The sequence below is a fragment of the Asterias rubens genome, chromosome 10 (genome assembly GCF_902459465.1).
Source record: "Asterias rubens chromosome 10, eAstRub1.3, whole genome shotgun sequence".
Taxonomy (NCBI): domain Eukaryota; kingdom Metazoa; phylum Echinodermata; class Asteroidea; order Forcipulatida; family Asteriidae; genus Asterias; species Asterias rubens.
This window is the reverse complement of record NC_047071.1, coordinates 102,926-116,003: the sequence shown is the minus strand read 5'-3', so window position 1 is coordinate 116,003 and position 13,078 is coordinate 102,926. Positions and strand designations below refer to the sequence as shown.

Below are 13,078 nucleotides of genomic sequence, written 5' to 3'. Positions count from 1 at the left end.
TAGGGCCCAAAGATGCTTCCATTGTGAATTTTTCTTTCTTGCCAATTCTTAGCAATAACCAAACAATTTTGACTATTTACATTTTTAATTCATGTTGGAAAAGTAGAGGTTTTATGAGCCATTTTTTACTCATCATTGACAATATAGTGAAATGTGCCAATGTTTTTTTAGTGTTAGATCTAGTTGAGTTATGTACAAGGCCTTCCTGTTTATTTAACGTCTCATGACGTCTAAATAGTGTTTTTGTAGGAACTGGATATGTATGTAATGGAAGTGTAATGTGAATTGTTTGCATTTTAGCAAATGGGACAGACACTAAGATTAAAACAAACCAGACATAAAAAAGATGTTTTTTTTTTAGTATTGTGATCGAAGAAGTAATCAATTATCTTAAAAAGTTAACAACAAAGATGACTCGAAGCAAGAATTTCCTGCTCATCCGATCCCACTCCATACTTTGCCTCAAACTTTGTGTGACAGAAAGCCCTTGGTAGCAGACCCACCTTAACCTTTCCTTTTGGTTTCAACAGGGGGTTTCAACAGGAATTTCAAATAAGGAAATCGCTTTTTCTGAACCAGGAATAAGGGTCGTGTTGAATAGTTCTGTTAGAGTGAAGGTAAAAGTTTGGGCCCGACTCAAAACAAATTTTTGGTCAGTATCAGATTTAAGATCAAGCTCAGGTCGTTAGGAACAAACACTTTGCGTCAAAATAAGGTTTTATCAGAGGTCAATGGTCTTCTATCTTAAAGTTGGGTTCACTTTAAACCCTGGAGCATTCAGTCAAATTAAACAAATACATAGAACAGCTTTTTGTTTGTTCGCAAACCTCTGATGCCTCGTTTTATTTCCTCTTGTACTTGTATACATCAATTTTTACTTTAATAAGGAGTTTTTTTAACCTCAAAAAAATAAAATTAAAATAACGATAGTCTTTTACATGTACACCGCCCCCCTGTTTTAAATACATGGAAACAAATTCCTAACAAACAAAAATCAAATTAAGAAATCGGAAGTCAAGTGTGTTCAGAATAAAAAAAATTATATTCCTAATGATGATATTTAATTTCTTTGTATTTCTTCAGCTAACAAAGTTGTAAGAAAATAAAAGTATGAAGGTAGTCTATGCAAAAACTTCACATTTTACACAGAGAATCTTAACTTTTTAGTAGCTACTAGCTTTAGTGGCAGCTTAAACCATAATACCCCATAACAGCTACAGGATTCGAACCATTTCCATAAAAGGTCAAAGAAGGGGTCATGAATTTACAATTTTTTTTATTTTTATAAAATCTACAATACAAAAAAGCCAACATACATTGTATTGCTGTTTCACCTCCATGTCATATGTAGGTCTAACGCTTCCTTTTTCAGAGGGCAGGGGCACCAAGAAGTGGTCTCCTTAGAAAAAATACACCTCTATGAGGAAATTGTAAATTTCTATCGGAACAATTAAAGGGCATCAAGGCAATGACCAAGGGAAACAGAGGCCTCCATGCAGTTTGGGGCCTGCATGTGGCAATGTTAATACAGAAATAAAGATTTTCTAAAGGGTTAAACACATAAATAAGCTAGGAACCAACAAAATTCCATCAGTATGTTTTTCTTGGGTATAATTTTTTAATGCAATATTTACTGTTAGAACAACCTTTCAGTTCACAGATGGGCAGTGACCCTTGACCACTTTAGGCTTCGATAAATTGAAACATGTGAAATGAATGATTGTAATTGACAAAAAAATACCAGGAATCTGTTAAGTGTTGCTTGATAACCACATGCTACTCCATGTTTCCCATCTCCTCATAGAAAAAAAGGCAAATACAGGCCTTAAACTTCATCTTGGAGAGGGCTTGGCTGATATAGTTTTGCGAAGGTAAGTTCCATTTAAAAATCATTAAAACAAATACGGAATTTTTTTGAAGGGGCACCAAGGCCAATGAAGGCCATTGCTTCCATATAATTCCAGGACTGAAAAACAAGAACTAGCGAGATCTCTGCTGGCAAATTAATTGTTGAATCAGGTATGGTAATTTTTGGTTGGTAATATATTAGGCCAACAGGTACATCATGTACAAACTTACCCATCCAAACTTAACAGTTGGCCCAATTTAATTACAACACAGAAAAAACCACACTAGCCTCTCAATGTCGGTCAAGTTCGGCTTTTTAGGCAGTGTATATAAAAGTTATGACTACATCCCATGTAAGTATTCCATAATGGGGACCGGAAAGCCCTCTTTCATGGCTCATTGATCGTTTCCCGATTCCAGTCTCTGTTGCAAGTCCTCAGTACGTCCTCTTCTGTGTGCTGATGTATAACACTATAAAGATAAACACAAATACGTAACACATATTAATGCACATTTTCAAATCTTATATGGGCATGCAAAATCTTTGATTTTGTGATGTCTGTTTTATGCTGGGTAAATTAATACCATAAAATCCACAACCCAAGCTTTCGTCAAATATTTGGAGATAGGCTGGGATAGGCGTGGCTGTTCTACATCGTTTTTTTACAATAACACATTGATGCGCTTTACATTAAGTGCCCAGGTAGTTGGGCCAAAAACAACCTATAACCTTTCCCAGCTTCCTGGGGAGTATACAGCCCTGAGCTGCAGAGGCGCTCCGGAGCTCCAGAGGCTTTTCATACACAATATAAAACTCCACCCTCACATACACCTGGTTGAAGAGCATCTTGCGCAACAACACTTGTTTTTACTCAAGTGTCACAACCTGGATTCGAACCCACACCCTGATGACTTAACCACAAGAACTTGTCTTCAATGCTCTATGACACTCCGCCATGACACCCCACAAAAGACTTCATCATTCTAAGAATGATCTTGTACTCCCTCCATCAAGGCTTACCATTGTTTCCCCTGATGAAGGCATCTCCATATTTGTTTTTCAATTGGCCGTTGACGTATTCCTCAGTTTGCTCTAGAGCTATGTTCATGTAACCATCCAGACAGGCAAGTACTCCTGAGGAATACAAAAACAACTTATTTTATAACAATTTTGTATGTAGTTTAAAGGTTAAACCATTAACTAAAATGATAAATTAAGTGTCCATTCATGCCAAGGCCTAACAAATATAAGATGGCGGGTGAAACTGTGGACTGCTTGAAAGAAACAGGAAACTTGAAACATAAAAAAGAATAATGAAAGATTAAAAAAACCTTGATGCACTAAGTTGTGTGCTTTCTCAGATCCCTAAAAACGCTTCAGGCCCTAAAATTTTAGTGATAAATAATTAGCTCTTTTGCAAACACTATGTTACTTCAGAGCCGTTTCTCGCAATTCAATAAGTTTTTATGGTAACAATTATTTTGAGTAATTACCAAAAGTGTCCAGTGCCTTTATATTGCAAATTCTAAATCTGAATGCCTTGCAACATTCTAGTCAGGGACTCTTAATTCCCTCACCACTTAGTTATGCTAATCACAACTACCCTTGACAATGGTAAAATGCAGTGTATAAAATCTGTAAACCTGTGTAATTATTTGTTCAAATGCAATTGATCAAATTTTAATGCCCTTACCCCTGTAGTCAACTCCAGAGTTTAGCTTCACAACCACCGGTCTACCTATGATCTGCTTTAAGAAATCACTTGGTGTCTGCTTACGACTCATTGTCCTTCATTCAAGGGTCTTTGTACTGATGGTGAAGTCCTGAGTAATCAACTACTTCAAGAAGGGATTTGAAGAGACAAGACTGTGTTGGTAATTCTCCGTAGGAATTAGCAATTCTGTACCACAAACATATAATGGTATAGGTTACAGATAGTAATTATAGTTAGAGCTAGTTGTTGATGTTATTACAGCACATTTTACAATTAGGCCTAGGTATCAATGACAATGCGCTTCACGTTAGTGCCCTGGCCATTGGGCCAAAAACATTCCTGTACTGTAAGTGTGGTATCATTTATTTCTCACAATGTTTTATACTGAATTTTCTATCAACCTCTCCCCATACTCGTAATCAAGAAAGGTTTACTTTTATGATATAATTATTTTGAGTAAATAATGTAATTTACCTAATTATTTTAAAGTTCTAAATTTTAATAATAAATAATATTATCATTAATAGGCTAATTAGGTAAACTTTTATTTATTTATAATTAATAGGTAGGATTAATTTATTTAATAATTTAATATTAAATGAAATGTTTTACTTTATTTTTATTACAAAATTATGATTTTGTTTCCATGATTATATATTTTTACTACTCGGTCTATAATTATTTTAATTTGTAGGTATATTTGAGAGAGAAGCAGTAGTAAAACATAAAATTATAAATGTTTATCACGAAAAAGATGCATTTACTTTCTCTACCAACCGAACTACACAGTGTCCAGTGACGAATGATAATATTGAAAAAAAACAGCACCACTAAAATGACCGTTTTTAGACATAAGTCATGTTGTTAACAAATTCTTAAAAAAATTATTAGTAAACCTTTTACAAGGGATAACTTTCCGTATGGCGCCACCACTTTTTTACCCATTTTTACAAAAAGGGATATCTCATTGAGGTAAATTAGATACTATATCATTTCATATCGAATGAAAAAGTGGTGGCGCCATACAAAAACTTTTCCCTTACAAAGGCAAATTAGAATGAAAGAAAAAATGCAAATCAAGTTTAGGGGGGTAGTTCTGGTAAAGTAATATTCACATGCTTGCCGTTTTTTTTTTTTTTGCTCGTCCTCTCGTTGTTGTCTGCAGAAAAACTAACAAAATTTTGTCAACAGAGGGCCGGCTACTACCAAGGTAGGTGGTAGTCAGCTGACTCAAGTGAATCTCTTCTTTTTTATTTTAGTTTTACTTTAAAAATGTAATTATTTTAAGGTTAGGCCTAGTTCTAAATTTCAATAATGAATAAGATTATCATTTTAAATATTAAAATATTATTTGTTATAAATTAAGTAGAATTAATTTAGTATTATTTAATTTTAAACTAAATGAAATGGTAAAAAAAAATATGATTTTGTTTTTATATTTTAATTTAAAATTAAATTATAATTTCTATAATAATAATTAAATTAGACTAGTTGTTGAAGCGATGCTTTTTTATGTTGTTTTATATATACCTCTACTAGTCTGGTTTATAATTATTTAAATTTGTAGGTATATTTGAGAGAAAAGCAGTAAAACAAAAACTAATAAATGTTTATCACGAAACAGATGCAGTTACTTTCTCTACAACCGAACCACAGTGACACACACACACTCCCACAGTGACGACTATCGACTGATATTGATAAAAACAGCACCCCTAAAATGACCGTTTATGGACATAAATCATGTTGTTAACAAATTATTAAAACAAATAATAGTAGACCTTACAAGTATGACGGCAAATTTGAATGAAAGAAAAAATGCAAAATCAAGTTTAGTTCTGGTAAAGTTTAACAACATTTTCACATGCTTGCCTTTTTTTCGCTCGTCCTCGTCGTCTGCAGAAAAACTAACAAAAATATTTGTTCAACAGAGGGCCGGCTTTACAAAAGTCAAAGAAATAATGTTTGCACAACCTTTCGCATTGTCTTCATAAAAAACTAAAGAAATAGATGTACAGGAAGTCGATCAATATGAGTACGAAGTTGTCTTATACTGGTACCCTGCCATTGTAAAAGACAGCTTACTTTTTAAGTCACATGGTCCGGATACACCAATCACATGGGGTTGTTCTTTGTGTTTCTTGCTACAGTGAGGACATTGACCAATCACGTTCAGCGGCTCTTTTTGAGCGTTTGGTTTAAAATCAGGCAATGCCACTTTTGCACTTTAATTTTCGGACTGGCTGGATGTGAAAGATTTTCGCTCGATTCAATAAGCAGCAAAGAGTATCTAATTTGTGCAGTTTTCGAAATCATTCGACGACAGTTTTCATCAATATGTCACAGAAAGATATATATTATTCAGACAAGTATTATGACGATGTTTACGAATATAGGTAAGTATTTTTTAACAAACGAGGAATGTTCTTTTGACGGATGGCACCATTCTTGGGGTGGTGTCCTGCATCATCATGGCCATCCATGCATAGGATATGCAGAACAAAAGGATTGATTTTTGAAAAATGAATTAAGCAATCCCTGATTGCCAAATGAGATAGTATAGTACACATTGTGATTACCAATACAAAATATTTGCTAACTCACTGTTACTTTAGTCAATCTTTTCCATAATAAATAGTTTTAAAGGCAGTGGACACTATAATAGTAATTAATAATAATATTGCATTGGTAATTAATTACTCAAAATAATTATTAGCATAAAACCTTACTTGGTAACGAGTAATGGGGAGAGTTTGATGGTATAAAAAATTGTGAGAAACAGTTCCCTCTGAAGTGAAAGAAGTAATTTTACACGAATTTGATTTCGAGACCTCAAGAGTTTAGAATTAAGAGGTCTCGAAATCAAGCATATGAAAGCACACAACTTCGTGTGACAAGGGCGCTTTTTTCTTTCATTATTATCTTGCAACTTCGACGACCGATTGAGCTCAAATTTTCACAGGTTGGTTATTTTAATGCATATGTTGAGATAGTTGCGATAATCGTAACCCTCCATCCTCCCGACGGTCGGAGACCGGAGGGTTACGACACAAGACTGATATTATCGGTGTAACTAGCAGTTTTGACCAGTTTTTGCCAGACTCGTGATCAGATTCGTCCTTTTTTTCCACTTTCCAAAATCATGACAGACATTCTAAACACATGGAGTTGATCTTTATTGTATGACAACGTCATCTGGAACCCTTAAAACAACATCATGAAAATATTTGGCAGAAAAAACGACAAAAACTTACCAAAAGACTGACCGAATATATCCATAATCCAAAGCGGGGTCAACTAGTGATTTTGAACGTCGCACTTGCTTGGCAACAACCAATCAGCGTGACCCAACCATGTGGGGGTATGGAGCAGCACACGGTACTTACGAGCTGTATAGTTTGTGCACGCACGATGTTCATACAGTACATGTACATGTACATGCCTGCCTGCTGATCACGAGTCTGGCAAAAACTGGTCAAAACTGCTAGTTACACCGATAATATCAGTCTTGTGTCGTAACCCTCCGGTCTCCGACCGTCGGGAGGATGGAGGGTTACGATTATCGCAACTAATGTTGAGATACACCAAGTGAGAAGACTGGTCTTTGACAATTACCAATAGTGTCCACTGTCTTTAAAATGTTCTTTTAAGTTTTATATTTATTAAAAATTTAAATAACAGTTTATTTAAGTTTCTTACAATGTTTTAATTTTTTAAGTGTGACTTATGCTTTTTCAAAAGCATTTATAAATTCTTACTGACATACTGTACTGTACAGTGAACAGACTACAGTTCGTGGGCTAACCTTGCTTTTACAACATTTTCCCAAAACCAAGTTTTGGAACAATAGTGTCGCTTCAGACAGAAATTTTACAGTCAGAACATTACTTCAAACTTACCCTTTTAACCTCACAGCATCATGAGAAAGGTTGGGCATTTATGTTTGAACAAAATGCAGTGTTCAAAGTTTGCAAAATTTTCAATCATGCAATTGCTTGCAAGAACCAAAGTGTACTTGTAGTTTCCTGTAACCCGATTGTCCGTGTAAAAAACCTTGCAATCGTAATTATTTTATTAATTTTTGGCAAAATGAAACTTATTTTTTACTTACCATTCCTAACTTTCCAGTCTAAACAAACGGAAATCTAATAAGAGAACATAAACTTTTTAATGCACATTTTGTGCACAATTTTATCCACAATTCCATAAATTCTGGCATAAATATTTGCAGTCTGCAAAACAAATTCCACTTAACAGCTAAGTGTAGTTCATAAAGTACTGCTCAGGTTAGCCCTGGCGGCGTTACATTTTCGTATACATGTATTATACTACAGTGACCTCCTGGATTTCTGGGGCGGAACATTTTCAAAGCTTCATAATTCAAATCTTACCTGATTTCCACAGTTTCACATTCCATGGCAGCACACATTTTCTGCGGACGGTGGTTTTGGTCGCATACATTCTTCACAAATACGTAATTTTTGTGAAATAATGCAGCTCCCAACGTTAAAAAGTTCCTGTTTATGATCATACATCAATCAAGCACGCAGCGTTCCCGGTTTGGTTTGTACGACACATACACACACACACACAGATGTTGTAGAGCAGATATTTGAATGGTGATGTCATATTCAATACGGTTTATAGGCTCCCTATAACAAATCGGACTGGAACAACTATGCATTTCCCACTTTTGGATATGACTTACATTTTCCACCACAAAGTTCAGCAAAGTCGGGGATGGGTGCACTACATGTTCCATTTAAGAAAGAGATTAGTATGATGTCTATGTGCCATGCTCTTCTGTGTGAATCTTATTTTGTATTTCTTTTAAAAACCAAATTTGGTTTTAGTTGTCTTTGCTACATGTACATAATTTCTGGACAGGTCCAAATGGTACCAAGAGGCTTTTTTTAATGACGATTGGCTAACTTCTAAGATATAACATATGTGATTAATTTAAATTCTTTTGTTCTAGGCATGTTATGCTACCAAAAACGATTGCCAAGTTGGTGTCAAAAGATCGGACGATGAAAGAGGAAGAATGGAGAAGAATTGGAGTTCAGCAAAGCCAGGGATGGGTACACTACATGTCCCATAAGCCAGGTAAAAACTGATGTGGTGTCTGAGGATATTGGGTATTTCCTGATTATTAAGGATTCCCCACAAATCATACTCCTTGAGCCTTTAAGTTTTCTTTAGAGAAATGATGCACAGTCCCTCCAGGAACATTCTGGGCACACCCAGGCCTGCAAATAATTATTCAGGACCCCCCCCCCCCATTAAGTAAGCTTATCAGTTCTAGGAGTGAGAAACTTCACCTTGGCCTTTATTTTTTAAATCATCATTGAGTACGTTGATCCATGCACCTAATAGTCGATTAGTTCACAAATCATGGATATGTGGCTTATAAACTAGATTAAAATAAACTTTGAATGCATCAGACTTGCCACCGAAAGTAACTTGGATTTTTTTTAAATGCATTTTTTTCAATCTTGTGCCACAAAGCAAATGTTCATTCGTCAAATCAGCTCTGAGGTGTTTATAGACACAAAACTACAAAACTTTATGAAGTTAAGATGTCTGTTTTTAACTTGTGACAATGATTTGGGTCTGCAGCTAAAACACAGTGGACACACAATCCAGTGGCCATTGGCAAACCAAGACAGTGGGTTTTCCAACGTTAACGGAACTTAACCCCCACCCTAAGCCTGGCCTCTCCCAACTCCTGGAAGCTTTTCTCATTGTTTGTCTTGTCCATTTCAGAGCCTCACATCCTTCTCTTCAGAAGACCACACCACAAGCCACTACAGGAGGTACAGAATTTGTGATCTTGGAACAGCTTGACATTTGTTTTGTAAATCAACCAGGATGGGTTCTGTGATCTCCAAGCAATACATACACACAGAGCTCCAACACACCCTGTGCACTCCATGTAAATACTAAACTTGTAAATAGATTGGATGGTTCATGTGGCTATGGAAGTGCTAGCTGCATGGACAGTGATGACAAGTGTGAATTCAACATTTGTATGACTAGTTGAACATCAACTCCACCAGCAGTCAATGGGACTCGGTCTGGACAACGATAGTTATTTATTCAATTGACGTACTAAGGGCTGACGCTTTGTCAATGTTTGAAAACTTTTGTTACATTCATTTGTGTTTTGTTTTGTTTCATAATGCTAAACTGTCATCAACAAATTGGTTATCAGAAAATTTCTTTAAAAAAAATGGAAAATTCAAAAGAAATTTGTGTAAGATTCCTATCTTTATTTTAATGTGGTTTTAAAAAAACTAAGGAATATATATTTCATAATCATTTAGTTGATTTTTTCTTTTGATTGGTTCTTGGTACTTGGGTAGATCATTACTGTTCATGGACAGCTTTATCCCTTAACAGTGAACCACTGACCAATGCAAGGTCAGTTAAAAAAAAATCACCTGATGAGGACCTGTTTTTAAAAGTTTCTCCAAGTGGTCCGGCTGGCTAGTTCATTGTTGAAAAGCATCCTGTTCGGTACGAAATGCAGACTACAATAATGTGGAATAGTGAAATAGCATGTGGACTTGTCGTATAAGAGCAAATTCTGTGTTCATTTTTTCCCCTTAAAATTACTCAGCTTATATTTTGCAAGGCAGTTTTTGATAGGGCAGTTATTGCAATCAGTGTACATGCCATGTTTACTTTTGCTTTTCCATAAAGATGACTGCTGTTATTAAAGCTCATTTTCATTTGTAACTAATATTTCTAGTCTTTTTTCCTTCTTTTTCTTAATAAGGTATGAAATTGTTCACCGAACGTTATTGATAGTTGGATTCCAAATGAAGGTTTGATCAACCGTTGTATTTTGAAGAAGAAAACATTGTAGTTCAATGTACTACTAACTTTAAAGAAAAAAGTAATGGCTTACAAGTAACATAAGTTGGGGTTGTCGTTTTCAAAGCATTTAGTGTACTGTATGCTTTTATTAGCTCTTCTTGGTACAATATGGTGTATTTTTAGTTGTATGTGATCTTAACTCAAATTAATCATTCCTTTGTTTGGGGGTAATAGTTATAAGTAAAAATAATTTAAACCAAGAAGGTAATAATTATGTAGCATTCTTTTGAGGACGATTTAGAAACTAAAGGTCTCGGTTGAGCTATTTCCAAAAAGAATGGTTACATTACTTTACAATATTGTTGGTGTAAGTATAGGCATGAATAAAAATAAAAGCTGAAATAAATTGTGGAGTATCCCTAAATGCAAGAACAATGTACATGTACAGTGCCAGGAAAACGGGCACTTCCATTTGGAAAATCCTAAAGTATGGGAAAGATTTGAAGGGGCACAATGAAAGGCCAAGGCAACGGAGGCTATGACCCCCGTGGAATTCCAGGCCAGCACTGTACAATGTATACTTTCTGCAAGGAAATATTCAATTAATTTTCTCAAGTTGACCACATTTCAGACAATCTCAGGACAGCCGGCATTAATAACAAGCAATGTCTATCATCCAAACAGTCAAATGTTCTAAATCTACGCCTGGGAAAAGATTAAGTATTAAGACAACAAGTTATTATTTTGCACCTAGGCATTCATAAATTGAAATTGTGTTTAATTTGCTTTAGTTTGATGTTTTTAATAACAATGCATATTGATTGTATAATTCAATAGCTGTGCTTCATAGTGTTTTCTTCAACATGACATCTTGTATTATAGACGATGTGACCTGTGACATCACATGTTTACAAAAGAGCCACAGAGCCTGGACTTTCTGCAGGCACGATTTGTAAACGGCCCAAGTAAGAAAACATTTAAACTTGTATTTTATGGAGATTGCACTATTGATTTGACTAAAGGGGGCACCTCAAAACTTGTCCAGCTTTTACTTTCATAACTCCTGGATTTTATGTGGAAATTATGACACAAAATGTTAACTTTCCCATATGACCAGTACAGTATCTTGCCTGCCAGACTAGCCAAATGTCAAACAATAATGTAAACAAAGGTCACATGGTCTGTACATTGGTGTGCCCTGATCTGTGGATCTCCTCTGTTATGCCAAACAAAAGGTGTGTCTACACATTGTTGCTACGTACATAAATGTAAACGGTACATGTACAGCAACAAGGGAAACTGACTGGGTAAAATTGAAATGATTTGGGGTTGAACAAAGACAAATTGACAAGACGGGCCAGGATTTGAACCAACAACCTCCAAATGACTGTCAAGGCTGTGGGAAAAGATCCTTGAAACCATGAAACACTTTAAGAGTGAACGGCTCTGGTAGCTGTTCCACTGAAAGCACTTAGGTCTATTGTGTGCTCAATTTAGGAATTCTAAAATGGGTTTCTCACTGCTTATTTGAAACACCAGACAATCAAGATTTAAGAATTCTATAAAACATATGAAAGGAGGGCAATTTATATTTTCCGACATTAAAAGAAAAAACATTTTTTATCTCTCCCGTTGCTTTTTGAACAAAACAGTTTCAAAGAGAGTAGCCAGTCTGTGACCTGTCCATAGAGCTATATAGGTCTTAATACATGTACATAGCTCTATGGACGTGTCCCATCCAATAAATTGTCTAAATGTATTCAGCCCAGCCCTTTTTTTTCAAACTGAAAAATCATGGATTTGAAGGGGGTGGGGGTAGGAAGGGGCTGCTTAAGTCAAATAACAAGAGTCGTGTCAAGTCGTGAACAAAGTGGGGGGGGGGGGGGGAGGTGATGGTCAACCATTTCCCAGGCTCAATTGTACAAAGCACCAAAATTCTGTGTAGTGATTTTGTATTGTGACATCACACTCAGCTTAGCTATTAAGATTGATTGCAGTTTATCTTAAAAGATCTTTGTTCTCAGGGGCCATCTTGTAAATTCATATGTCACAACCCCCAACAGATTCAAAAATATTAAATATAATACAACTGTAAGCTTTGTATTGTATACAGGATGTACATGTTTATTTCTGTTTTCAGCATTAACATATGAATGTACATACATTGTTCTGTGTACAATATCATGTACAAAATTGCATCAAAACCATTGTAACATTTGAGCACACAAGACAACATTGCATAACATTGAATATAACATCCAAACTCAATATTTGATCAAGTTGACACAGTCTTATTTTATCTTTGTGATAATAAGTACCAACAACTCTTGTTTTGCACATCTCCATCTAATATGTGTATGTACATGTACATGTTCATGTATCATTGCATAGTTGACACTTGGTTAATTTTAAATATCTCTGATTAAAATGTAATATTTACAAAACATTATATACAAGCCTCGTGAAGCATGTTGCAACAGTCAAAACCATCTTCAATTAATAGCACAAGTCCTGACTTGACTGTCTAAGCTTTAAAACAAAACAAAGTCGACTTTGGACTTGCATTCACACACAATTATTGCATCATAACTTTAGGACCCTGATTTGAGTGGTGAACTAAAAATACAAAGTTATATGTCTGAGCCAATTGGAAAAGTTCTTGAATAGACCAAGTTATACCTCATTATCAGAAA

At 35.3% G+C, this 13,078-nt stretch overlaps 2 protein-coding genes across 2 annotated transcripts; one reads left to right on the top strand and one right to left on the bottom strand.

The window, feature by feature from the left end:
* Positions 1-20: 20 nt before the first annotated feature.
* Positions 21-3,746, bottom strand: LOC117295318 (U6 snRNA-associated Sm-like protein LSm6). The gene is made up of 3 exons (XM_033777890.1): positions 3,543-3,746; positions 2,870-2,983; positions 21-2,319 (listed from the first exon to the last, which is right to left on the bottom strand). Exons 1-3 carry the CDS (start codon positions 3,631-3,633, stop codon positions 2,285-2,287), a joined length of 240 nt encoding a protein of 79 aa, XP_033633781.1. The 5' UTR covers positions 3,634-3,746; the 3' UTR covers positions 21-2,284.
* A 2,024-nt stretch (positions 3,747-5,770) lies between these two features.
* On the top strand, positions 5,771-11,219 carry LOC117295920 (cyclin-dependent kinases regulatory subunit-like). The gene is made up of 3 exons (XM_033778713.1): positions 5,771-5,959; positions 8,542-8,669; positions 9,330-11,219. The coding sequence occupies exons 1-3, from the start codon at positions 5,901-5,903 to the stop codon at positions 9,392-9,394; spliced, it is 252 nt and encodes an 83-aa protein (XP_033634604.1). The 5' UTR covers positions 5,771-5,900; the 3' UTR covers positions 9,395-11,219.
* The last annotated feature ends 1,859 nt before the right edge of the window (positions 11,220-13,078 follow it).